Below are 27,283 nucleotides of genomic sequence, written 5' to 3' on the forward strand. Positions count from 1 at the left end.
CATAATTTGTGGCCGCCAAAGATTCGCGCAAACATACTTTCGGCCGAAAAAATGGTACGATATAGGCCAAAAGCGGCTATTTTTTATTGTAAATTCTCTAGACCGGCGATATTTTGCGTCAAATACGTCACTGATGTGTTTTTTGACCGGCATTTCACCCCAAATATCTTTAGTGAGAAGCCACTGTAAATGCAATCAGGCAGTACGCCGTCAAGAAAAACTAAAACCTTTCAATAAAAAATTAAACTGGTAGTTTTCAGTGTGAGCCAGCGTTGAAAAAGCATCTGGAAGGACGGACATATGTGATCACAATTTGAATGATGACCCTGGGATAGGGGTGTGTGGCCAACGGCACCGGTGGTCCGGGCCGATTCATAGAAATCCTAGCGTGACGCCGTTTGATATCCGTCCTTGTTCCGACTATTTTGAAGCGTCCTATCAAAACAAGAGTTTCACTAGTTTAATTTGCCCCTCAGAGAGACTGTGGAAATGCTATATACCAGCGCAAAACTATTTTAATTCAAATTCCGATTTTGCTCATTTTGTTTTTGATTGAGAAAAATGGGTTTTGACAAACTATGGTCGCATCACAAAAAAAATAATTAAACGACAACGTTATCATCAAAAGAAGGTGTGGCGCCCACCCCTATAGAAGCCGACTTTTGTTTACAAGGTTGCTAAAAAATGCTCGTTAAATATGACGTCATGTTGAGAAAGATATATTTATATTTTGGAATTTAATACTTTTATTCCTTGATAAATGCGAGTTAGCGCTGATGACGATGCGAGCAGGTGACGATGCGAGCGTCTCGCTAATATTGGTCTTGGTTGAGACAGACGATAGTCCTATCTCAGAAATAATAAATGACAATGCCAATAACATAATCATAATTTTCCTTTGTATAAACGAATCTGTCCGAACCTGAATGATGAGACACAAACGATTTTGGTTGCACATCAATGATAAAGATTAAACTAAAAACAAAACTTGGTAAACCGAAAATCAGTTTGTTTGCATGTTATGCGATAAACATATTTCACTCCTGTAGGCTTGATAAGTATCTAAAAACACAACAAAATAGAAAGCAAACAGAACGCATTTAAGGTCAATATTACTAAAAGGAAGTGGTGCAATTATTCGTGCTTTAAAATAAGCTAAAACAAAACGGATATCGGAATAGAATAATGTCGAATATCGAAATGAAAATTAGTATTGAGCATCCCTCTCTTACAATTTTAGACCAATGGCTCCAGTGTTGTAATAACTGAAGTCACTGTTTTTGAATGGCGTGACTTGATTACGTATTTTTGTGGCAAAATTACTTCAATTTAATCTTTCGGACAACAGACTTGACTTGGAGTTGATTTGCTACAACAATGACTATACAGGACTGGGACTTGGCGTGCTATTTTTTGCAAATAACTTAACTTGGACTTCAGTTAAATTGGCAAATGAAATGCTGGGACTCAAGTCTAAAATTGGCTGATTACAATACCGCAAGGCTTCATCGAAGAAGAGCTGTTATATCAGCAGCATTTTGCCGCCGTGGCGCGTCTTTAAGTCATGTGCCCTTGTTGAAATAACGCCGGCTTCGAAAGCACAGTTGGGCCAATTGGCGCACTTTTAAAAGCGACACCAAAGAGCGGTTTGTGATCTTTGGTGATAAAAGCGCCGACCATCGTCGGCCCCTCACTTGGCCGCTGCGAGATTGACGTCTCTCGATTTGTGCAGGGGTTAATCTTGTGGTGAGGAGCAAAGGGGTACACGGGGGTCTGGCGGGCTCAGTTTAAGACCATATGGGGTAAAAAAAATAATATTGGCGTAAAAACAAAAAAAAAACTTTTTTGTAAAAATCATAAAAAACTAACTTTTTAAAAATGAGCTGAAATTAACGATAAATAAATTAGAGATGGCATAAGTTCTTTCCAAGTATACATATATGCTAATCAAACTATCAACATTTATTTATTTGTGTGATTATGACAATAAGGTATCATCATTAGCGATGTCATTCTAATACCAATACCCAAGATGTTGACAAAATTGATTACCGTCTGAATCAAACCCATTTGAAATCATTACTAAATCGAAACAAACGTATAGTAATGTTTACGAAGTTGATAACTTTCAATTAACAATTATAAAAAAAAACAAAAAAACATTTATGGTTAACATATACCAAGTTCTTATAAAAACACATTTTAAGTTCAAAAGCATCAGCTATATAGATCACAAATCACGAATGAAATGTTTGAATTAGTTTGGTCGGATCGTCATCGATATCACCCTAAGTATCGGACAAGTACGGATACTACCACTTAGCATAGAGTATCGGCTCCGATCCGATATTATCGGACAAGTACGGATACTACCACTTAGCATAAGTATCGGCTCCGATCCGATATTATCGGACAAGTACGGATACTACCACTTAGCATAAGTATCGGCTCCGATCCGATATTATTAGACGCCCCTACACAGTTTGTATCATGCCACATACTTAATGCTACGTTTTAATAGCAAATCTATGCATGATAACTAAACTGCTTGACCAGGTAACAATCTTCCAATGGTAGCAACATGCCAACACTTCATTTCAAAGTTAACACGTCTTATTTGAGGCAAATAGTCTGCCTTTGCAATCGTGGTCGTTACATTTCCGTTTTGTAAAGTCACGCAAAAACCGCAGCATGTTTATTACAAGCATGACATGCTTTATATTTATGAATGCTTGTATGTGACGTAATTCAATATCCGCTGGAATTGCTGAGCCATGTTGTAATACTTTGGTATTTGGTAGTTATGTCCAATCATTTTGGATCGAAGCCGATACCCAAGTGGAAGTATCGGTATTGTCCGATAATGTCATATCGGAGTTGATACTCTATGCTAAGTGGTAGTATCGGTTGTTCGATTCTAGGGTGGTATCGGTGACGAACCGGTACAAAATTAATTTAAACATTCCATTCATGATTTGCGACGAGAGAGTTTTGAACTAACTGACAGTTTTGAACTTAATAGGTGCTTTGTAAGAAAATAGTATGTTAACGCAAAGTTACAAATTAAATTTCAATGAAAGTAACATAGAGCATAAAGCGGTTGATTAACAAACTTCTAACCAGCGCTTAACCAGTGCTCAATGAGAGGTTGCCAGGTGCGCCGAAGGCAAGCAGAAAAAATATTCTAAAAGATAAAAACTTTTTTTTTTTAATATAATTTTTAACTTTTTTTCTCATTCATCCAACAGTTAAATAAAGATAAATCACCTACGAGGCCTGTAAACTACAAACTTGCAAATATTTCTGGAGAAATACGTGTCTAATCAGAAAAATTAAAACCTACTTCGCTTCATCAGGTGCAAAAAAGATTAAGAAACACTGCTCTCAGCCTATAAGTGCTGCGTCATGAAATGATTACGTCACGCGAAACAAATGCTCGCCACTTTTTAATAGGGGTGCGCCCAGAAATGCGGGGCAGTGCAAAACGTGCCGATGTAAGTTTGCGTAGCGTTTATATTGCTTGTATTGCACAACGCGGCGCACAGGTATAGATTTATGCGGTAATTACAGCCGTCACGTTTTTGAACACCTGTGCGCCGCGACGTAAATCGCTTTGAAGCGAACATTTTTTCAGGTTTTACGGCTTTGTTTGGATTGCAACCGTGCCAACTTTAAACAAAGCGAGATGTTAAACTGCTTTTCGATCATTTTTTGGCTATTTTTTGGAGACTGCAACAAATCTTTATTTCTCAGTTGCTATTCGTGTTTACTTGACAATAAACAATTTTAGCAGAATATTTCAATATAAATATATATTTGCTTTTTGAAACGAATTTTTGTTGATACTAAACGAGCTAATCTAATAAAAGTCAAGTCATTTGTCCATAAAACGTCACGTCAAGTGATTTTGGTCAAAACACTTAAGTCAAGTCAACTCATTAGAAAACAGTGACTTAAGTGCACGTAAGTCAAGTCATTTGTCCAAACAACTCAAGTCAAAGTCAAGTCATTTGTCTAAAAGACTTATGTCAAGTGATTTTGGTCAGAGGACTAAAGTCAACTCATTTGAAAACAGTGACTTAAGTGCACTCAAGTCAAGTCTTTGACTGAAGTCATTACAACACTGCCACCTTCCGTTCCAAGGTGGTGTTTTCGCAACAAAGTTAACAATGCCCTGCGTTCCTAAAGTAAAATGTTTCTCGAATCGCGAGACAATGAGTGATTCTTGCACACAACGGCGTATCTTTATGACGTCACTTTGGCTCAGCCCGAACCTCAAAACTGACGCCGGGCGCTCTAAAACTGGTGCGCGCTCAATTCGCTGCAAAGATTAACCTGTTGGCGCAACAAGGGATCTCAAATATATACAACAATAACAGTTCGTCCGTCTCGCTAATCTCGCTGTATCCGGTTTAGCCAGCGGTTGCGTAATTGCGTCTTGTTGCTGCTTCCACGGGTAACATAAATTCAGACAAACGCTTTAGGCAGATGGAATACGAATTTATTTTTGTTCTAAATGCCATTCTTCGCAGGTTTTGTATAGCCTACGTGCATACTAACAACAAATAATGTAACCATTGTGCTTTTGCCTATACCAGTGGCCCTTAAACTTGTGACTGCGAAACCCTTGGGGGTACGTGGACTAATTTTGTGGGGTCCATGAAGGTCTAAATGAAATTTTGATGTCTACTTAGAATTTATATAAATTTTTCAAAGGAAAAGAGTTTAGTTGAAAAAAACATTTTTTGGAACGTAACAGCTTAAGTTTATTTGCTCTTCTTGTTCACTGTCGACAATTTATGACGTCATCTATGAAGATTGCATGCAGACCCTGTTCCACGCGCACCAAAAATATATTTTATTGGGGTCTGTGTTAAAAAAAGTTTTCTTGACCTATAACATGATTTTTTGGGGACTTGGATGCAGTTTAGAACCAAATTAAAAGAGTAAGTACAATGTTGATTTTTCACATAACCTTGGCATTTATATACGTTTCGTAATACTTTTGTTTAGGTTGAATGCTTTTTTGTACTCAAATTTCCAAGGTACATAAAATAAGGCCAAATAATTAGTTACAATTGCGATTTTGTCGTTGGTCCACATACCCGAATCGTAATACATTTTAATCTGCCTTTTTCTGCAATGTTGTGCACAAATTAGGCCGATAAACCATTAGCTTCAATCATATAATGCCCAAACAAGGTTACCTTGACTTAAGGAATCCTTCAACCCGACATTTAACTTAAAATGCAGATCAGATCGCCAGACGGTTAGGCTCGTCGTATTAGGTATGAGACGATGAATTAAGAAAATTCATTAAATTTCGTTAATGGGTGAAACTTTTCCCAGATTCTTTCTGCCAATTATGTAACTCATTAAATTGATCAAGAACGATTTAAACGGTCTTTATAAAGAAACTTAAAAATACTTTTAAAGCATAATAGTATGAGGTTGTAGTAAGAATATCAAATCCAAATAAAGAAGTATAGGTAGAATATTCAACGTTATGAATAACTCTTTGTGAAAAACAATAAAGAGTTGTTCGAAACGTTCCAAATAGAACCTACCTTGGTGTGGGCTCCGATATTTTTACTGCGTCTAAACCTAATAGAATTTTCTGAAATCCTAAAGTTGGACGAAACATTTTACTGCTGTGGCGAAGCAACTTGAACTGGTGACTATTATGTGAAACTGACACAGCGGTTGAAACACACCAATCAAAAAGAAGCAAATGCAAAACTGTTTTCAGTTGAAAACCCCGTATTATTGTTTTTAAATTCCTAAAATTATTGTTCTCCATTAAAGTTAGTGCAATTTTGGTGACAACGTGTACTTCTGGCCAGCTTTCAGCGTCATACGAAACAGTTATTTGAACACAAGGGCCGCAAAAATCAAAACGCTCCAAAGCAATCCAAGTTAAGCTGACCAACAATTTCTTATCACAACCCGCAGAACAGCGCTATCATCAACATTGGCGAAAAATCGCAAAACCGCGCCCAACTTCCCAAAAAAGCCGCCGTGTTTCGCTCAACGAGCGCGCACAGCCGCAGTTACAACGGGCCCGGCGGTCTGGCGTCGGAATGCGGCGAGATCAGAGCGTCTCTGCGGCTTGGAAGGGCGACACAAACGCGCAAGGCAAGGCAGAGCCGAAGCGGCCGAAAAATGCTGAGCAAAAACGCCGGCCGGCAAAAGTCAACAGAAAGAAGAGAGGCGAGGTGGCGACGGCGAAAAGAAAGAGAAAGAGAGAGCGGACCGGCGAAGGAAAAAAGGCAATTGCGCGCGGCGAGAGAGAGAAGTTGTGTGATGCTGGCCGCCCCAAGCCTTCTCAAGTCTTGCTCGATTTTGCTTCGACAATTGAGTCGGACTTACAGCAGTTCACACAGGGTTTCTCGTTGATTTTCGTGTAGCGCAGCACACCGTACCAAACAGGTGGCCTTGGCGGAAGCTAGTAGAAAAGTTGTCGCCTTTTGCGTCTGGTTTTCAGTTGAATTTTGCGCCAAACTGGGGAGACAGACAGGGCGTCGTTAGTCACCAGTGAAAGTCACGGTTAAGATATTGAGTCAGAATTGTTGAGTTATTTTAAGGTGAGTCTTGGACGTAAACGCAGACGGCCCGCCGGGATTTCGCAGCCGAATTGCGGCAGACGTATGGTGGTTTGACCCGATGATTTGACTCGGCGCCGCTTGAGAAAAGCACTTTGAGGCGATAATAACCCATCAGCGAATACGCGATGATTCATAACTTGGCAGTAGCAGCTGATTCGAAGCATTGCAAAATCACATTGTTTACTTGGCGTTATGCTGAAATCAAACTTGTGTCGCAGTGCGTAGTAGTAGCAATTCAGAAGTCAGCGGTTTCACCAGCTTGCAATTTGAAACATTGCCTGGCAATCGCGAGAGAGTCAGTAGCTCATTAGGTCGGTGTTGAAACTGTATTTCCAGCAGTGGAATTGGGCTACTCGCGCGCCGCAAAAGACTCTTTTCGGGTTTTCGAGGACTCTTGTTCTAAAGGCGGGGGCGCCGCGATCTTAAAGTGTGTTCAGCCAAGCCTCCGCGCTAATTTTGTACTGACTGCTAAGCAAATAGAGAGGGCCTATAGATTCCTGTACTCTATGTCGGCTTACCTTTTAACTACAGCCTTACGCGTGAACCTATTTTAAGAGTTTATTTCTTCATTTTTATGCGGTAAGGCTTTATGGGCACGCATCACGTCTTGACGAACGTTAGAAAATTTAAAGGAAAATATGTGATTTTTGCCTAATTTTGAAATTCCGTCATGCGCAAATAGCAAAAACAATGCAAAAGCGCAAAAGCACTAAAAAGTAAAATTTAGAATAAAGGGAAAAGTGTTTTCAGAGCGGCCGCAACTGGGAATACTATAGACGTCTACGCAAATCAAACTGTTTTGATCGTAGTCCGAGACAACAAAAGTGAAAGCGACGTTTTAAGCGACAGCCATATATATCTTTGACGTGTTTGCAATCAGAGTGAAGTTTCCTTCTACCATTTATGCGTTCTACGTCGATTTTAAAGTAGATTGACCCAAAGCGCGTAAACTGTATACCGCTGTTTCAAGCCAGATGGGGAAAATAATGATTTTTTGCACATCGTTGGTACCAGCTTAACATAAAACACTTTCTGCAAGGTATGGCAATTTCGACTGCGTTTCCTTATTCCCGTCTCGCAATTCCAACCCCCCTATGGTCGTCATTAGCCGGGATCTTACAATTTCCACCAGCCCGAAATTGGCGCTGGTATAGAATCCTACCATATTTTTGTCCGGGGGGTTTCTATTGCTAACAATATTTGAGTTAGGGTGAGAGTTAGCATTTGCATTGGGGTTCGGGTGGGTCAAGGTTAGCCTTCCTTGCAATTTCAACTTTAACAACTCGTTTCGTTAGTGTTAAAATAAATGTGGTAGGATTCTAGAGCAGCGCCCCGAAATGCATACGGGTTTTAATCAGGCTTATACAGCTTCGTGTATAGGCTGATGTTGGGAGGCGCCGTGTTTACGTTGTCGTATGTAGGTCGTCCCGTCTCGCCGCCGACGAGCCAGCTTCGGTTTAGTTGGTTTAGTTCCCGGTCAGACCTGGGACAGCTGCTGCTGCCTCTTTGGCACACACGCGTCCAGCCCTACGCTCGTCTCCTTGTATTATTGCCCACAGTGTAAACAACACCGTCGATGTAAGTTGAGCGTCTCGAGATATTTCTTTTTTTGCCCGAAGCCGCTTCCTAAAGCCGTAAAACCCCGGCGGAATGTTGTCGAATGTTTGCAAAGCAGCGCGGTTTTCCTGCGGCGGAAAATACGGAAATCCTCTCGCAGTGGCCAAGGATTTTATCTTGCCTTTATGTGCGCGTTTTTTGATGCCTGATTCTGCAGTTAAGGTTGTGAACTCCGCTTTTTAAACCTTGTCGAAAGTTTGAGGTTAAATTTAGACAGGGATCTGAATTGTTTTTTCTGCCGTAAGGATTTTGAAAAGACGAAAAAGGTTTTGAAGGTTTTTATGTTGTTTTTCTGTGCGAGTTTTTGGGAAGATTTTTACTTGAAGTGTGCAAGTCGCTTTAGTTAAGGTTTTAAACACAGCTTTTTCGAATGTTGCCGAAAGCTTGAGGTGAAGTTAAGCCTGAGTTTTTCTGTGGCGGAAAACCGAAGAAATCCACTCAAAATTGCCAAAGGCTTTAGGAGCCATAGTGTCAAAATATTACAAATAAGCTTGAGTTTGTGATTCATGGTCGCGTAAAGCTTGTTTAGTATTTCTAAATTGAGTGTAGGTTACACAGAACGTCAAAAGTTAAACGCTCAAAGCCAGATATCATTTGGTGTGCAAAAATAGATTGTTGTAAAACCAGTACTTTGCGGTAAGTTTTATGTCGCTTCGGTGAAGGTTTTAAACCCAGCTTTTCCAAACGTTGCCCAAGGTTTACAGTTAAGTTTAGCGTTTTTCTGTGGCGGTAAGATTTGCCGAAAGACGGAAAACTACTTGCAGTAGCCAGAACTTGAGCCGCATTTGATCTTGACCGCTTGTTTTGACCAAGATTGTTTTTATTCTTAAACTGGTTAAGTCGCTTCAAAGGTTTAGGCTTTACGCTTTGCTCGCCAGGTGCTGCCGAGAGTTTAACTCTAAGGTTTGGCTTCGTTCCGAGAAATCAAGTTGCCGAACTCTGTCGCATTAGTCAGCCAAGCGCAAGCCAGTACGACCGGCCGGGTCTAGATCTCCACTGTTAGTTGAGTAAATTAAGTTGGAGAAGTTCAAACAGCCAAGTCGCCGATTACATTGCGATGCGAAAGCCTTTGATCGAGACTTGAGCACTTTGCAATCAAAACGAAAAAGCTGTCTGCATTTAAATCGTATAGTTTCACTTAAATGAGGTGTTCCGCTTTTAAATTATACTGAAATGAGTTATTCAAATGTGAAAAATGCAATTTTAGCCTCGGAAATACCTAGCATCAACCTCTGATCAAAACATTTGAGTAAATGTTGCAGTTTGGCCAGAAAAATTTAAACGCCTTTACAGAACTAGAAATTATTCAGTGAGGTTGAGAATAAAATAAGATCGCGCTACCTAAACTTCGGTATGGGCTGTGATATATTTTTACGCTTTCGTGGCCAAGGTTTTGAGTATAAGATAATGTTGTAGCTATTTTTTCGGCTTTACGAAACGAGAAAAGCTTTTTTCAACGTCTTAGTAAACGCAAATCTAGCGCTTCACGATTGCCGATAGATTAACGCGCCAGATGCCGATAGAGATGTCAGACATGTTTGGTGTTTGCAAAGCGGGTCACGCATACGATCTTGCGCCGTCGTTTCACGCACGTGTCTTTCTTGCATTTTTGTGCGCTATACCGTCGGTTAAAAGGGCGTTTTTTTTCCCCCAGCACTAGAAACAGCAGCCTCGCTGTACGTAGGACCCTTGCAAGCTGCCTGTTTAGCAAGTTAATCTGCTCAACGTCAAACCAACTGCCTTATCGCTTCAAAACCAACTGCACACTCTGGACATCACAAGAGAATCGGAATACGTCACAATTTGCTGGACTGTACTCTACTGGTCATCTTGGCAGTAGAAGAGAGCTGTTTCTTATCTGTTTCAAGTGGACCGCTGTGCTACGGATAGGGATGTAATGCAGTAAGTTGCATTGGATCGTGTGGCGAGTTCCGCCCAAGCATAAGGGGATTTACTTGTTTTTAACATTTCGCTCAACTCAGCAACAAAAAAGCAGCGGCAAACGACAATCGATCACAGCCCGCACCGCGACCCATTTTTGACCGGAATTTCACCCCGAAAAAGGGGGCGGCTTGGGTTCAAAGTAACCCAACACAGGCGGGCATGAATGTTCCGCGAAAAATCGCGCTGCAAATGTCGGTGGTGACTTTAATCGCGCTACTCTGCCTATTTAACCTCACACGGACGGCCTCGGGATTAAACACGGTCGACCGGAGGGACTTAACCTTGGACAGTCGTGATGACGTCATGACGTCAAAGGCCGAAGGCGCCGCTGGGCGCCAGGGGCACCACCGAGGAATTAACGCCGGGCCGGCGACAACAGGTAGGATTTGGTTTATGGTTTTTTTATGCCTTGGTGATGAGGTAAGGATTTGGCTGGCTCCGGTGCTAGATTGGCAACTGGTCAGTCTGCACTGGAGCTGTTTTATTTGCTACTTTGACTGTAGTGTTACGTAATGTTTGATAGGTTTACCTGCGTTTTTTTATAACTCGGGTGTTTTTCTATACCAAATGATTATTATGTAAGACGAGTGGATTATAAAAATAAAACATTTGCGTCCGTGAAAAACATCTTTATGTTTTCTCTACAAAAAAACTTTTAGATTTTTGTCTCTGTTTGATTGTAACTTTTATGCTGTTTTGAACTTTTATGGTGATAAATAAAACGTAAAAAGCGGACTTTTTGTAGACAAGGGATACTATCTCATTGTTGCAATTTTCGCTTTTGTTTGAATCACTACACTAAAATAATTTTTCCTGGGATTTAAATACGCGATAATTTATAATTTTTCTAAAAAAATGACGTTAATAACTTAAAAATTTCACTTTTCCAATTTGATAACTGTTGGGTCCCATGGTGTTAAGTTCACGCCAGCGTGATGATATAGACGCCCAAATATGTTTCAAAAATGGTAAACTACACCCTCGAAATATTATTGTACCAGTGTCGCCTACAGGTTATGCATTGCGCAATAAACCTGTTGGAAACGCCCAAAACGCCACGACCGGGCGATTGCTACAACTCCCGTGGTTTGTTCATATTTCGGGGAAGTGGAGGTTTTCGTTTATAAAGACAGTATTATTGAACGCGGTCGAAATGAAGAAAACGCGCTAAGAACAGACGTCGTGCTATCATGGTGTCTCTGTCTCGTATCAGAAACAGTCTAAGTCTAAGGAAACCGTTACCAGAGTGCATTTGACCGCCCATTGTCGCCTGTTCCAAAGCCATTGTGCGAACTTGCTTGTTGCGATAATCGTAATCGAACCCGAGACAATGGCCTTTGTTGATTGTTCACTTGCAAATCAACCCCACCACTACTCCACTGCTTGTGGTAGTGGCGGTAGTGGCTACGTACGCACACCTAGATGCTCGTTTGAATTGAGTTACTACTGGTTTCCGAAAACGCCTCTTAGTCACTTTAAAAATGCGCCCAGTCCGAGTTATTCGCAACGTAAAGGTTCAAACTTCGCTTTTCATACCGATTCCTTGGTCTGCGACGATAACAAGAAAAAACGCAAATGTCGGGATAAATTTATCGGACAAACTGTATTACATTACGCGAAAGGCTTATCGATGGCCCCTATGATGACTTGAATATCACCATATACGTCTTATACATCTGACGCTTTACCAAACGCTAATTACATCGGGCTTAGGGCGAATTTTGACCTGGCTAATGCCTCGAGCGCTAACTTAAGGCTTTCCACGTTGAATTACCAGCAGCAGTAGCTCAAAGTTTGGCGCGATTCGGACAGCAGGATGTTCGGGGCGCACCGAGTGCCTATTACCACCTGTGAGGGCGCTTATTACAACGCCACTGATTGCTGGTGCAACGCAGCAGTGTGTCACGTCGCACTCTTTAGTTAGAAATCGCCGTGGGTTTCGTGGAGTGAAGGTTTTTTTCTGTTTTCGGCCTAGATTTCAAGTTTCTCGCGCAAAGGTTGTTCATATACATTTATTTCATGTTTTTTTCAAAATTTTAGTCAAAAACATGAACCGCCACGCACCAGAGACGGGCAAACGACTGTTTTCGCTAAATTCGCCAGTGAAATAATAAACATTTCTTTGAAGAATGGATATATTTGGCGCCGCAGACCCTTTGAAAAAAAAACCGTGGCTCTGATGCGCGACAAAGCGTGTTTGATTTCAACTTGGGGGTCCAAATTGAAATTTCAAACAATAAAAAACGTCATTCCTTATTTTTAATTCCTTCTGCTATTTAAACAAGAGCGAAGTTATAATTAGATAGAGCGTGGCAGAAAATGCGACGTTGTGAGATAATTTTGCCCCTTGATTCAAGACAGCTGATAATAATGCGTGCGTTTTTTGGTCTATACAGTATAAACATATGCACTTACACAATAAATGAGCATTCCTCCAAAGGAATAAATGAAGGTAAAACTTCAAGATTATAAAAATAAGAAAAAAATGTGATTTGCGTCCCAAGTGAGGTTTGGAAATTCGGTAAGATTAACTGATCATGATACAAGTAGGCTACGTATAGAAACGTCTTTGTTAAGATAATGTCGATTTATTTGACTCATTTTGACCTTCATTATTAAGGAATAAATAAATGTAGAACGCCAAAGACTCTGCCTTAACTCAACTTTGAATTTTTGCAACACGAAAATAAAAATTACCGGAAAACACCAATAACTACGACATAATTCAATTACCAACTCAAAACTTCCGCAAACAGAATAAGCGCCTAAATCAAACGCGTCCAGTTGTGTAACTGTCCCCAGTCATGTCTGTGTGTACAGGGGGGGGGGTCGATGTTTGACCAAGTTTGATGTTAAGCCGCGGTTGTCGCGAACGAAAAAAAACGCAACGCTATGGAGTCGCTACCGTGTCGTTACACTTGGATTACGGCGTGACTCGGCCAGTTTTTCGCCCCATGCCTTGTTTCTGGCTTGTAACTGCTGCCTTCGCGGTATAACAAACACTTAGAGCCACTTCCATCGGTCGTGACAATCGGTCGAGCGGAGAACCGGGCTCACCAATTGCCCACCTGGGTGAAACTGCACGCCTTTTTGACAAGCCCCTTCGCTATATGGAGGCTGTAAATCAGTAATATAAGCCAAGTTTCGTGACCAATAGCGCTAAAAGGACGAATCTTTGTAATTAAATGAAAGTGTATATAAGGGTCGCCTGTTTTAACGCATGAATTAACTGTGTTAATTGTTATACCTAATAAAAATTCTGTCTTGGAACAAAGTTTGAATGGGCAGAAAATTTAGAAAAAGTTATTTCAAGTCCGCGTGATGAAAAATATCAAACTATTTTACAAAAAAATTAAGTTGAAAATTTGCGAAAAGCACTTAACAGAAGAGGATATTATCAAAAGTTTGTACAAACTTATACAAACAGTCAAGTTTAACTTTGTCAAGCTGCGTTACAAATCACCACCATAAGGGGAATTTGGCCAAATAAAAATGGAAATGCGTCTTTCAACGTTTCAAAACCCGGTTTTAAGGGTCACGTGAAGGTTTTTGCAAGAGCAAACTAACGCGGCAAAAATGATTCGAACATGTTCCTTTAATAACAAAAACTTTCGTCAGCACAAAACGAATTGGCACTGTGTGGTAATATAAGAATGTACTTTTATTTAAAAAACATTTATCTAAAATCACGAAATGAATGCGGATCTGTGGTAATTTTAACATGTTCGTTAAATCAAACAACATCTTCTTAAAATCACGAAACTATAACGAATTCTGTGGTGATTTAAGCATATAAAAAGTCCATAAAAAAAAACGAAATTATCTGAGGCGCACGGACTTTGATCACAGCCTTCGATTGAAACAAGATACAAAGCCGCCAATTGCCACGTTCACCAGAAAGCGAGGGTTCCGCAATGTTCCCCAACCGCCGGTGCGGCGTACACAAGTGTAAATGCGGCGCGCGTTTCGGAAGTAAAACATGTTGACGCCAAACTCAGGCGACTTCGCGGTTTTGCCGATTTTGTCGTTCGACATTGCAAAGCATCCGGTAGGCACAGAAACTCAAACCGTTGAAGTGTTTCTCTCGTATTTTTTTTTAACTTCAACCTGAGAGTTTATTTGTAAACTTTAGGCAAGCTGACTTGGTTTTGAATCGACTAGATATGTCCGATAATATCGGATCGGAGCCGATACCCGATGTCAAGCAGGAATATCGGCACATGTCCGATACTATAGTGGTATCTGTGCCGATGCGATACTAAACTATTATATGAATTTCAGCCGTGATTTGCAACTAAACACTTTTACTATGAATTGCTTTTAAGAAAATTAAGAATTCGAAACTTAAGACTGAAGTGTGCAATTCCTCATTATTACGCCACAATGCGCATATGTGTGCTATCTATTATTTACTACGACAGCATATGTTGTTTATATTAAATACTTATGTTTTTAGCCAAGTTGGTTCGCTGTTATTAAACTTTGCGGTTATTTTGGTCGCTATGAAAAAAGGTTGACCAAAAAACACAACGCTTTTCTTCACCGTATCTTTTCCCAAATCACGCAGAAAACTCGGCTCACGGTTTTCACGATCACGAGCTCGTGATCCCGATCCGACTCCACCACGTCACGGGACATCCGGTCCACCACGGTCGTCACTTTCGGAGGAGGAGGAAAGAAGATCATCCGAAGAGAAGAAGGAGGAAAAACGAGTCCTCCTACTCCTTGGAAGAAGAAGAAGAGGAAGAAAAATCTAGGATGAAGAACCACCAGTGGCATCATCCGGGATCGGAGAGGAGGAAACGAGAGCTCCTGGACTTGATTCCGGAGCGTTTCGCCGGGGAAGAGGAGCACCAAGATCAGGAGGAATTTATCGACGACGATGAAGAGCATCTCGATCACCGCTTCGCAAATTTTAGCCTTGACGCTTTCGGGGACCGTTTCCTTTTGCACCTCACCCCCTTCGAGGACTTCCTGGCCCCCAACTACACCCTCCACTATATGGGGAACCCCCGGGAGGACGGGTTCCGGCAGAGGGACGTCCCCCGGCACTGCTTCTACTCGGGTCACGTGAACGGGAGGCCGGAACACAAGGCGGTGTTGTCCGTCTGTCGCGGTCTGGTGAGTCATTTGTGATGTCACACAGGCGCTCGATTGTTCGTCGCGCTTTAATCGGAACGATGATGTAGGTCAGGGTTTGTTGACCAAAAAGCGGTGAAATTTTTTGGATGGCTATAGAAACCGAGGTTGACTTTCAAAATTGATTCACGCCACAAAATGATTTTTTTTTACGTTTTTAGAGAAAATTTAAACAAAATTCGTGGATCTGCGTTAACTTTTTAAAGGCTTTTCACTTAGTCCGCCCATCGGAGGAATTGCTTTAACTTTTTACTGCAATTGAGTAAAGTGGTATTATCGGCCCATGTCCGATACTAGGGTGGTATCGGTGCCCAAAAATTACTATAGGATCTTTAGCCGTGCTTTGCAATCTAGAGCAGCGATTCTATATAGATATAATTTAATTAAATAATATAGTAGGTTGACAACTGGAAGTAACTAAACCCATTAACGCAAAATGTCACGCATCGGACATCCCTATACTCGCTGGTTATAGAAAATGGTCAATTTGTCTCGTGAATTTGAGAAATTTAGTTTGCACGGCAGTAATAACCTCTATTTCTGTTTTAAATTGCAAAAAACTTTCGAAGCAAAGACAAGGGTCAACCAATCGTAGGGTAATAACATTTTTTCGAAAAAATTCAACTTTAATGTGTTTATTTCGCCGTTATAATTGTGTGCTGGCATTGTATGCCGGCTAGCTCTTGGCCATTTTTACGTCGTGAGACCGTTCGCCCATATCCGCTCCCAAGTCGCTAATGATGTTGTTTGGCGGGTGGCGGCCAGTGCCAGACACAAATGGCCCCGTTTCCACTGGCCACCTCCTGAACGGCCGTCTACCTTTTTAAGCCCTTGTTACAAGTATAGGAAAAGCCCTTTTCGTTGAGCGTTTTAGCTTTAAAAAAATCGGCCGCTTTTGTGATTTATTGCCGGCGCTAGACAATGTTTGTTGTCCCACTTTGCGCAAAGCACATCGAGTCTATGATTTTTTGTGTGAGGATGCTTTGAACAAGACTACGGCTGGCTGTCCACGGTGAAACGGGTTCCTATGTGCGAATAAAGGGTGATTTTTTCTGTGACGCAAATTCACGGCTCCGATGATTCAAAACAACTGTTTTATTTTATAGCGTGGTCTAGCCCTCGAAACCCCAAGGCGATTTTTTTAAGGCGAGACCATTAAAAAAACATCGTCAAAATTTTAAAGATGTTTTAAAATTAAAATCCCAGTACTATTTTTTAACTAGTATATACAACTTGACAATGTTTTCCAATTTTAAAATTACCGTTTCGGTAGCAGATACTGGCTGTTTAAGACACTTGGTTGTTAAGTCGAAAAATTAACACAAAATAAGATAATAGTATTTACACTGAGAGAACTAAAATACGTGAATGTTTCGCGATTAAGAATCATCCAGGTTTAAAGCAAAAACGGGTGCACAATTTGTTTTTAAACCTGGCCGCTTTTTTTTTTTGGAGAGAATACGTAACACGACAGCATTTGATTTCAAATAGGCCTTCAAAACATAACCGCAAGATACTTATGGGTTAAAGTTTACCATCCCAACACTGTATCTGCCTTGTAATTCAAAATCACGCGGCCTTCCAAAAAACTACAAAGCCGCCTTATTTTGTGCAACGTTTTGCGCAACGAGAACAATGCCGCTTCTCGGCAGCATCACTGGCTACTGTAACAGAGCGTTGTCGGCACGAACAGTGGCCCATTCTTCGCCGCGACCGCATTCCGCTGTTGTGTTGGTCTGCCACTGATTCCGCAGTTGTAATAAGACTACCTTGCCGCAAACCTAACGCCGATCTCGCTCGCTTACAGCAGCGTTTTCTCAACCTTTTCTGGATGCGCTCAGCCAAGTGACTTTTTAATGGCATTGTTTATCACCTGGTTTTAAAGCTTAGATCAGGGGTTCTTAATTTTGAGTCCGTGCACACCCGTTGGGGGAACGTTGAACTGTTTTAAAGAGTCAATTAAGGCTTAATTGAAATCTTGGTGTATATTTAAAAAAAACGGTTTACTAGATAAAAAAAACGCTTTGGCGCCTTATTTTTGAATGTATTTAGTTTCACATTTTTTGGACCCAAAACAGCCGGTTTATTAAGTCTACTGGTTTTATGACGTCAATTTATGACGTAATCCATAAATAATTTATGCCGACACGTTTCAAAAATCGAAGGACAGTGGTTTAGATACAAATAGATGAAATTCAAACGTTCTAGAATCATTTTTTACAAAAATTGTTTAAGGAAGTTTGTTTCCTCAGATGTCAGCCTATTGTTATTTGATGAATTTAACTTTTAGAGTTGAAATCGATTGACTAAATGGAAAATCATGGATAAAATCCTTAACTAAATTTACTATCTAATCGGCATCAATACCGCCCTAGTATCGGACGAACACCGATACTAAACTGAGCATCGAGTATCGGCTCCGATCCGATATTATCGGACATCACAAGCGGCACGTATGTCAACCACTACAGTTAAAAATACGTGAAGAAAGGTTCTGAATGTCTAAAGCGGTCTTCGTAAACTGGTCGATATTGTTGTGGCCTGCTCTAAAGGTTAAGGTTTTGTTGAATCGGCGAAGTTGTTATGGCTTGACACATATTGGCGGGCTGCGCAGCTATAAGGCGCACACGTTTTTTTGCCAAAACGTTTGTCTGAAACTTTTCAGCTTTGGTTGAAACGATAACACAATGAATACAAAAACATTTTTGATTTGAAAAAATTCACTGTTTCTGTTTTCAACATTTGGGATTGCGCTTAAGTTGTGTTCAAAAGAAAATGCAATCTACTTGAAATGTTAAAAATGGACTAAGAGACATTTGAAACGTTCAAAAATTTTGCTAACTTCTATATGGGCCATCATGCTACAATGAGTTAAATTATTGTTTCAGCTTCAAATCCCCCATCCCCCCCACACACACATCCACCACAAAAAGCAAAATGTCGCGTTTTTTGTGGTTTCCGCGCGTTTTTTCGCGTGTTTGGCTTCGCACTCGGCCGAGCGCGAAATTTTTCGCCTTTCTACGCTTTCCCGCACCCACCGGGCAAAACTTTCGATTTACAAACAAGCGCGGCAGGTGAGACAATGGCACCCGTCACGCGAATGACAATGGGGCAACGCGAGAAGGTAATTATGGGTCGCGGCCCCTACCCTTATGCAATGGACCTAACTGTGCGCTTCTCCAATATCAAACTATCATTTCAACTTGGCGACAACCTCATCGTGGCTTTGAAGGCAAGGAAATGCAATATATTTTTAAATGGCGTCGATTTTTCGTTTAAATACGTAAAAAATTGCACACAATGCCAACTTTAATTGTTTGGTGGGCTTTTGTGTTTATTCGAAGCCTTATACCACAGCCATGTGACGTTAACAATGCGCATTGTTTCGATTGGAATGTTTACACAATGCCAACAAACTTGTGTGTTGGCTTTGTTATTTCTTTGTGTCCTACTACAATGTTTAAATTGTACTTGTTGTAGAACAAGATTTAAAGTCCAAGTCAAGGTCATTGCCACAAAAGGTCATGTCTAGTCAGATCATTAACTTCCAAAAATGTTTTTATAAGTTTAGTAAATTAAAAAATAAGTTTAGTAAATTGAAAAAAGTTCAACCCAAGTTATCTGCTAAAATAGCCTAACTAAAGTCTAAGTGAACGCATTTCACCCAAAATACCAAATTCAGGTCATTTAAAAACCCAGTTACCAGAGCGCAAAGAAAGGTCGTTTTAGTGGATCCCGGCAACGCAAAGGAAAAAGCGAACGAAATTCCGGTCAAATTTTTGCCGCCACGCCGTTATATCTCTTCGCATCGCATAACATCGCATTGGTCTCAACGCGTGCTCATCGTAAACTTGAAGGCATCATTTCCGATTCGAGCGAGCGTTCGCTGTTCGCCGTTATTTATTTGTGTCGGACCGGACGTCTTTATTGCAACAAGGCCTCCGCGTTTTCTCTCTATCTTTGCAGTGTAGCCTTGGCACACAGCCCGCGGCTAGACGGTACAGCACGATGAGGGAACATTTGCCACTGTACCACTGTGGCGTTTGCTTACTTACGGAACGAGATATCACCGCCGCTTGTTATCCGAACCGCGTTTTTATCACGGCCGCTGTGCAATTTTTTTTGACTTGATAAATTCTTGTTCGCTTTTTGGGGTCCCTTTTTAGATGACGCTGCGTCTATTTTTTTGCTATTTTTGAACCTGTGTTTGTTTTTTGGTATTTTTAGTGGCCCGGTGACTATTTTGCCAATCGCTAAATATATAAAGTGTTTTTTTTAGCTGTTTTTAAATGCATTTCCTAGTTGCGTTGACAATGTAGCTCAATTTGAGCTTTGCTACCCTTTTCGACTTTTTTTTGGGGGGGGGGGGGGGGCTTTTTTGATCACGCTGCGTCGATTTTTTGCTCATTTTTAACTCGTGTTTAATTTTAGAGTTTTAAATAACGCGGCGCCGTTTTCGGCCAATTGCTGGATATACTGGATGTTTCCAACGTTTTTAGCTTGAATGCATAATTCTAGTTATATTGAAAATGCAGCCTAGTTTAAGCTTTTTTATCCTTTTTGGCTTTTTAGGACTTTTTTGAAGGAAATTTGAACCTTTAAAGTCTGTTTAGGTCGTTTTTAAACGCAAATCTTAGCTATATTGTCATTTTTGCTTAACTTGAGCATTGCCCGCCATTTTTTTGGCTGTCCGAGCACATCATACGTAAACTACACAAGTCGCCTATGCAAAAAGCGCAATTTGTTTCTCTTGGATTTGCACAAAACAGCAAAAAGCGCATGTTTAAGAACCCAACCTGCTAAGCCGCGCAAAGACCTCGCGTTAAACGCCCTAACCCGAACCGCAGGAATTTCTGCGCCGGTGCCGAACAATGAGTTTCAGCCTTCTGAGTCGTTTCTTCTTTCCCGCACGCACCCAACCCTCGTGTACCGGAAAAATGCTTTTGGATTGAAAATGTTGGGCATAAGACTCAAGGCAAGTTTGCCATTCCGTGCTTTTTGCTCATATTTGTGCTTATTTTTGAGTGCAGTGTCTTAGTAAGAACTTGAATGCTTACTTTTAAGAAACGAGTCCGAGGTTTTAGAATTTCGAAAATGTTGGTAATAAGCACCTCAAGGCAAGGTTGCCATTCCGTGATTACTGGTAAGACTTGTGCTTTTTGTGCAGTATCTTAGAAAATACTTGAGTGCTTATTTCTAAGAAACCTGCGTATTATTGAGTTGTGCGCTTGGTTTATCTTGTTTGGTGTTAAGAATGTTTTTCCACTACAGTACTTAACTTGATACTAGGCGTAAATATGCCCATAATAAGCTATATTATTAACAACTGTATCAGTTCGATTTCTTAAATGCCTGGAGATTTGCACCTGGCCCCGCAGTTACTTTTGACACGCCCCACAAAAAAGCGCGGTGCGCGACTTATTCGTTTTGCAACATGAACATGTACAACTCAAAGTTGTGGTCGGCGACCCAAGCAAATTAAACGACGGCCCATATAGATTGAGGAAAATTGCTGCGTAGCAACTTTAGCAAGTGATTTTTTAAGTATTCAAATAAAACTTACCCCGGGATTAACTTGTTTGTTTACAGTTAATTGCCTTCTTTTTTAACAAATCCCCAAAATCTATCCAAAGCTAACTTGCCGGCTTTCTGACTTTATTGCCGGCCGCTCCTCGCCCTTACGCGATCACACAACGATTGGCGCGGTCACGACCAAGGTCCCTCCAAGCGGTGTGTAAACAAAAGGGAACCTTCGAGAAAAAATTCTCTCTATATATAAAAAGCGGTGCGTCGCTTTTATCAATGCAAGGCCGCTCGCTTAGGTCAATACGTGGCTCTTACGCAAAAAAATGCGCGTGCGTCGCGGTTTTGACGCCTACGTACGTTTTTCGCTGCGTCAATCCGCTACCTTGTTAGCTCAAGATCGCCTTAATTGACAGGGGTCGGGCTTTTTTTCACTCTTTTCTCTATTTTTTTTTTTTTCTTTTTCTCTCTATCTTTCTCTCTCAAAGGACCCCGGAGACACGAGCAAAGGTCACTAGGAAAAGGCTATCGGAACGGCTTCCGTGTTTGTTACGTCACAGTGCCCACATAGAGGCCATTGTGTGCGTAGACGATCGTTTTGTGTGCGCCCGTTCGAATAGACGCGTCGCTTTTTTGTTCTGGTGTGCCGAAGACATTATATACGTACTTTCGTAAAGCCGACAAATTGATGGTTGTTGGCCAATGTTATTGCCTAAATTAGTTTAAACTTTTAATTTAACGAGCTGCCAATCATAAGGTAGTTTTTGGACCATGGCGACTATCGGTTGTTGTTAGACGTAGAAGGAATATCGAAGCCCATGCAAAAGTCGGTTGCAGTTTGTTTGAAGAATTGAAAATAATCGTAACTATAGTTAGACTTCTTCACAAAATGCTTCCTACCTATGTATGGGCTTTGATATTCTTTTTAGGTATTTTTGTTGTTCCAAACAGGTCTTTAACAAGCTTTAAGGCAGTGCTTCTCAACCTATGGGTCGCGACCCAAAATTGGGTGGCTGTTTGATTTGGTCGGGTCGCCGACTGCAGTAGTTCACATGTTTATATCAATTGAGATCGGTTCTGATCAAAATTTATCAATTAAGGAAATTAAGAAAGCAATACAAATAATGTCTTAAAATAATTATTAAAATTCGAAATTCTTTATTCTAATCGCTAATGCCTATTTTTTGTTCGCTTACAAGAAAAACAATTGGGTCGCCAAAGCTTAGTTGTCATACTTAACGCTTAATATTTGGGTCGCCGCGAAAAAAGGTTAAGAAGCACTGCTTTAGGGGATCGCCAGTAAGGCTACATTAATATAACACAAAGTGCTTTTCTTTCAAAATAGTACTTTTCCTCCTTTCGACAAAACTAATGCAAAACAAAACCCTCAATGTGCACATCACTTGAAGAATGTGGGGCAGGAGCTCAGATAACGAGAAATGTTTTGGTTAACAGAGTGAAGCCTAACGCCTAAAGGTTAGTTGGAAGAAATTAAGGGGTTGGCTGACTTTAAAGTTTGGAAAGCGCTCTTTCAACGTGACAGCAGTTTACACTTGGCCGACTTACATTGTGTTTTCAACACCTTATCTCCGCGCGATCTCGCGTCGCCTTACCCCAAAGAAAAACCACCGGCTTTCAACATTATTTGACCCATATTTCACCCTCTCTCACCCCTTTCACCCAGCGCGGAGCGTCGCCTTTGAAGCGGCAACCCCCTAATCCATTTATAGGTCACAATGGAATGACAATGGCTTAACAATGGCCCGAACAAACGGCGCGATGTCGAGGCCTTGGGGGGGCTTAGAGTGCGACCACATGTCGGTTGCGCCTCGCCGCGCGCGCCTCGCTTGTTAGCGAACAAAGCGGCGATTGTGACGTTGCGTTGATGGAAAGCATAAACATCAACATTTGGCGACTTGTTACTTGAACTACACTACGAAAAAGGTTGCCACAAACTCTTGGAATCTTTAAATGTCTGATTTTTGTCTTTGGATTAATTTGCGTTATGAAAAGTTTTTGAAAAAATCTTTGAAATGCTGAGTCTTTGAATGTATTTTATTTTCCAAACATCAAACAAAGTTATTTACACCTCTTTTTAAATACAATAAAACTTAACAGTAGGTGAATTTCAGATTCCTCTATTTACCCGGCCCGTCAAGACATGTTTTGTTTCTAGTGCGACCTACTGTCATAAATAAATATTATTGACAGTTTATCAATGTAATAGGGAATTTTTAATCAGAGTTTAAAAAACAAGGTGCTGAAAGCTTAAAAACCTTAAAATAAGTTCTCAAAACGACACTTGTGACCTTAAGTGTTTTGGAAAACATTGAAAAAAATTGTGCAACTAATTTATTTGTTAAATGCTGTCATAAATAATTTCCCACCCTTATACACTAATATCCTCTTTGTCGGTCGTTTTCGCTCAACCTTTGTTTCTTTACACACACAGTTCGGAGCCTTTCGCACCGCGGACTCAGACTACCTCATTCAGCCGGAAGACCCCACCATAGAGTCCTCCGGAGACGAGGAACAGGATCGGGATGCTGAAGAGGGAACAAAGCCTCATCGCATCTTCAAAAGGACTTCTCATCACGCCAAAAAAGCCGCTAAGAAGGAGATTTGCGCCTTCAAAGGTGAGCCTATACTGTGTGCATTACTGTTGTGACGTCATAAAAGGGTCTGTTACGCAAGAAGGGTGACTAAGTTCTCGAACGCGGTCTATTGTTAGATGTGCGTGTCGGTTTAAGATTGTTTTCCACACTAGTAAGTGTAGTTCCTTTATTATTAATGGGGTATAATGTGATTCTTAGGGTTTTGCAATATTGGTTTCAAGAATTGTGTTGTTTTTCCTAAAAATGTACCTAAAATGAAAGGCTGTGTAATATTGTCTCACAGAAATCACACCACACTATGTATAGAAAGCTATATTAATATATGCTGTTATTGATTTAAATGGCCTTGAAATTAAATACCAGTGTTTCTCCCTTGGCGAAAAAACATCACCTTAAACCGTAACCATTGGTTAGTGCACAAACTCTAAAGCCACGTCAAAATTTTAATGAACCGTACCAAACTCCACGCAATGTGTCCGCAATTGTACAATTACAGATGTTGTTTTTGAACCGGCAATATGTTTCGCCTCAGTATTATCCTCAATGCGCGCGGCAGTTTGCTTTGAACCTCCTAAACTCAAGTCCATTAATCGGACCATTACCACGCCGAGGCTTAACCACATCAAACAACAGAACCCCCCTCAACCCCCAGAAAATATTGATAAAGTCCTTCCGGAAAACTCGTTTGAAGCTAAAAGCTGATAAGGCGTGCTAATCGCTTCGCAGCGCCAAAGCAGACAAGACCCCCTTTTCACATCCGCCCTTGCATTGTGACCCGCCCCAGACCGCAGACCCCAGCTTAAGTGGCCCCTGCATAGTTCCCTTTGTAGGCCCCACCCTTCGCGACCCTCTTTTGGCGGCCCCAGGGTATGCGGGGGTCTGTTTAGGGGATCGATGCGTGACTGTTGCTTTACGCTTGGGTGGTTTACGGCCCCCCTGTATACTTGCGTTTTTTTCTCAGGGGAAACATCTTGTCGACAAATTTGATAGATTCGACAATTTTAAATATGTAATGTGTAGATGTTTTATTTGAAAATTTGTGTATTTTAAAACATTTAAATGTGTCAATTTAATCGAGAGGTCTCAAGATTACATTTATTTTCTAATTCTTGCCGTACAAACAAAATGTAACTTACAAATTCTTGATAATTATGAAGCATTAATAATAAACCGCCCATAGAAGGCTTTCTAAGTTAATGTATTTCATTAATTTTAATTACTGATGTCTTTATTTGGAAAAAAATATATATTGGACTAACGGTGACATTTTGAAAGATATATTTAAAAAAAGTTCAACTCATGATAACGATTAAGAAAAAACACGTCAATGTGGGATGCTAAATTTTGCTAGAAATTAGATCTCCACTTTTAAAAACAGTTTAAATCCACTCGCAAAACCAATTTCCCTTTGCTCGATGACCTTCAGGTTTGACCCCAAAACTGGGAGAGTCGGCGGAAGAATTTTGATCCCGTGGTCAGATTAAGGTATCATTCCGCCGGATCGAGTTGCATTAACAAAGCGAAGAGGCGTTTTGCGGACAGCCGGGGGATGATATAGGGCTGTAAGGGGAGATTGGTGCGTGTTATGAGAAGTAGCAAGTGCCCTAGAACCGGATACCTCAAATGACACCGCGGCTTAGACTTAAAGTAACACAAATACATATTTGCCACAAACCGCTGCCAATTCTCGTTTGTCTTATTAGAGAATTTGTCTGTACCGGGTTATTTTTACGCAGTTAATTCGGTAGGAGATTTTGTTCTTTTGTTAATTATAAATGCAGCTTTGTATTGGCTTGGCTTAAGTGCACTTAAGTCAATGTTAAAAATTACTTGACTTGAGTTTTTTAGGCAAAATTCCTTGACTTGACATTTTTAGGACAAATGACTTGGAATTAGGGTATTTAAGGCAATGACATTATATTGGTAAATATGGATTTTTAACCAAGATTTAGCAACAGCAGTTTACTCGTAATGTGGTGCGAATAAGACCTGAATAGCTGAATTGCTTTTTGCACTGTAAGCCTTTTTTGTGCCTGTGAAAAATTGTTCGGCACTTTTAAAAGCAGACGGCCTTTATATTTCTATACTGTTAGCTTAGCGGTATAAAAATCACGAGATCGTGGTAATAAAAGTTTGCCTATAAATTAGCAACGCATACTGCCCCCTGGGTCGCTATTACTTTCAATTCGCGCGGTGTGAAACCTATATAATACCTTCAGTACACAATTGAAACAAAATGTAGCTCCAGTAAATCGGATTGACTCAGGTGCGACATAATAGCGGTCTACTTACGAGCATTAGGGTGAACGACCTTGCACAATACACCACTGCTGGTAACTCTCAAGAAATCCGCTTCTTTTAAACGACCTACAATCCCGAGTTATTCTCGTGCGAGCTACAAAAGACCTGCAGCGGGTACTCGGCTGGTACCTTGACCCTTGCCTTGTGACGTGACAGGCGGGCCATTGTGACGCGGACCAAGTGTGGCATTGTGACCAACAATCGCGCTGCTCAATCGTAACTGGTTTCCGTTTCGTGAGTTACAAGCTGCAGTTACAGCTAGCAGCAAACACTAGGCCGGTGTAGCTCTTTGCGATGACTGGCCCTTTAAGTACGTCAAACCCATCTAGCGTGCCTTACACTGGACATTCCTTCATCGTATAAAACTGTGGAAATAGCCAGGCGTTTTTTCTGGAAAAAATGGCCTTGTTTGGCCGTTCGCACGCCATTCGCTATTTACACTATTTGAAATGCTATACTTTTGTGCAATCGCTAAAAGCGAACTTGTTTAAAATTATTTAAAATATTGGAACAAATTTTTAGTTTCCAGAGCAAAAATGGGTAAAATTGTTGGACGTTTTAAACAAAACCTCGCTCTTTCAGCAATTACATTGTTTGTATAGCTGTTTTTTTGTACCACATACGTCATGACGGTGTTTTTACGTCGTTTTGTTAAAAGCAAAAATAATTTTAAGTGTTTCACTTATTTATCAACAAATGTCTCGGGCGAGGGCCTAAATGCGAAATTGGCCTGCGGATGATACGAAAATATCTCACGCGTGGATATATTAGAAAAGCGTACGATTTAACCAAGGAAATTCCAGCGGTAACGAGCTTGTCTTACGACGCTTGTAATTTTCCCCTTTTCTGCTGAACCTTTTTTTTATCTTTTTAACGGCGAAACACTCTTTGACATCGACTAACGCAGTAAACCTTAAAAATATGGCCTATATCTTGTGTTTTTTAGTAAAATACAGAAATAATTACCAGGCCGAGCGAAAAAATTGAATTTAATAAAAAAAAAATTTTTTTTTTTTGGAAAAATGTGTTTTTTCTTATTATTTGTGTTCGTACAGTGTTGGCCTTCATAACGGATTCTCATATAAAGATATATCAACAAAATACCTTTTTACCTCCGGTAATGCTCAATACCAGTTATACAACGGATTTGATTAACTTCCGGAAAAATGCAAGGCAACTTGCCCAGAGAAAAGCGTTTTAAAACCTCCTTAAAGTTGTATATTTAGGTCCCCGGTGATGAATTGAGTTTGCTGTGCAGCTCGTTAATTCGTGTTCGGTGAGATTTATTAGCTTGAGCTCTGCGTTTAATCGATTTCACGCTTTTGAGCAAACCTAAAGCTTAACTGAAATTAAATCTGAATGTAACTTTTGAAGTTCTCGGTTAACAATAAATCAAAACTGGACTGGTTAGTTTAGTTTAGCTGTTGTGTTGTTGCATCTCTTATACGTTTAGTTCGAACTTAAATAAAATCCCCTGTGTTTCAAAACGATTGTCAGTGTAAGCTTAGCGGAGATGCTCAACTTAAAAACAAGTGATCA

At 40.6% G+C, this 27,283-nt stretch overlaps 1 protein-coding gene across 1 annotated transcript in view; it reads left to right on the plus strand.

The window, feature by feature from the left end:
* Window positions 1–9,909: 9,909 nt before the first annotated feature.
* LOC146146629 (A disintegrin and metalloproteinase with thrombospondin motifs 9-like) overlaps window positions 9,910–27,283 on the plus strand; it is a 73,349-nt gene continuing 55,975 nt past the window's right edge. The window contains exons 1-4 of the mRNA XM_083386930.1: window positions 9,910–10,545; window positions 14,734–14,878; window positions 14,924–15,287; window positions 23,281–23,464. Coding sequence (XP_083243056.1) covers window positions 10,326–10,545; window positions 14,734–14,878; window positions 14,924–15,287; window positions 23,281–23,464 — 913 coding nt within the window. The 5' untranslated portion in view covers window positions 9,910–10,325. The remainder of the gene's footprint in view (window positions 10,546–14,733; window positions 14,879–14,923; window positions 15,288–23,280; window positions 23,465–27,283) is intronic.

The sequence above is a fragment of the Ascidiella aspersa genome, chromosome 4 (genome assembly GCF_963924565.1).
Source record: "Ascidiella aspersa chromosome 4, kaAscAspe10.2, whole genome shotgun sequence".
NCBI classification, from domain to species: Eukaryota; Metazoa; Chordata; class Ascidiacea; order Phlebobranchia; family Ascidiidae; genus Ascidiella; species Ascidiella aspersa.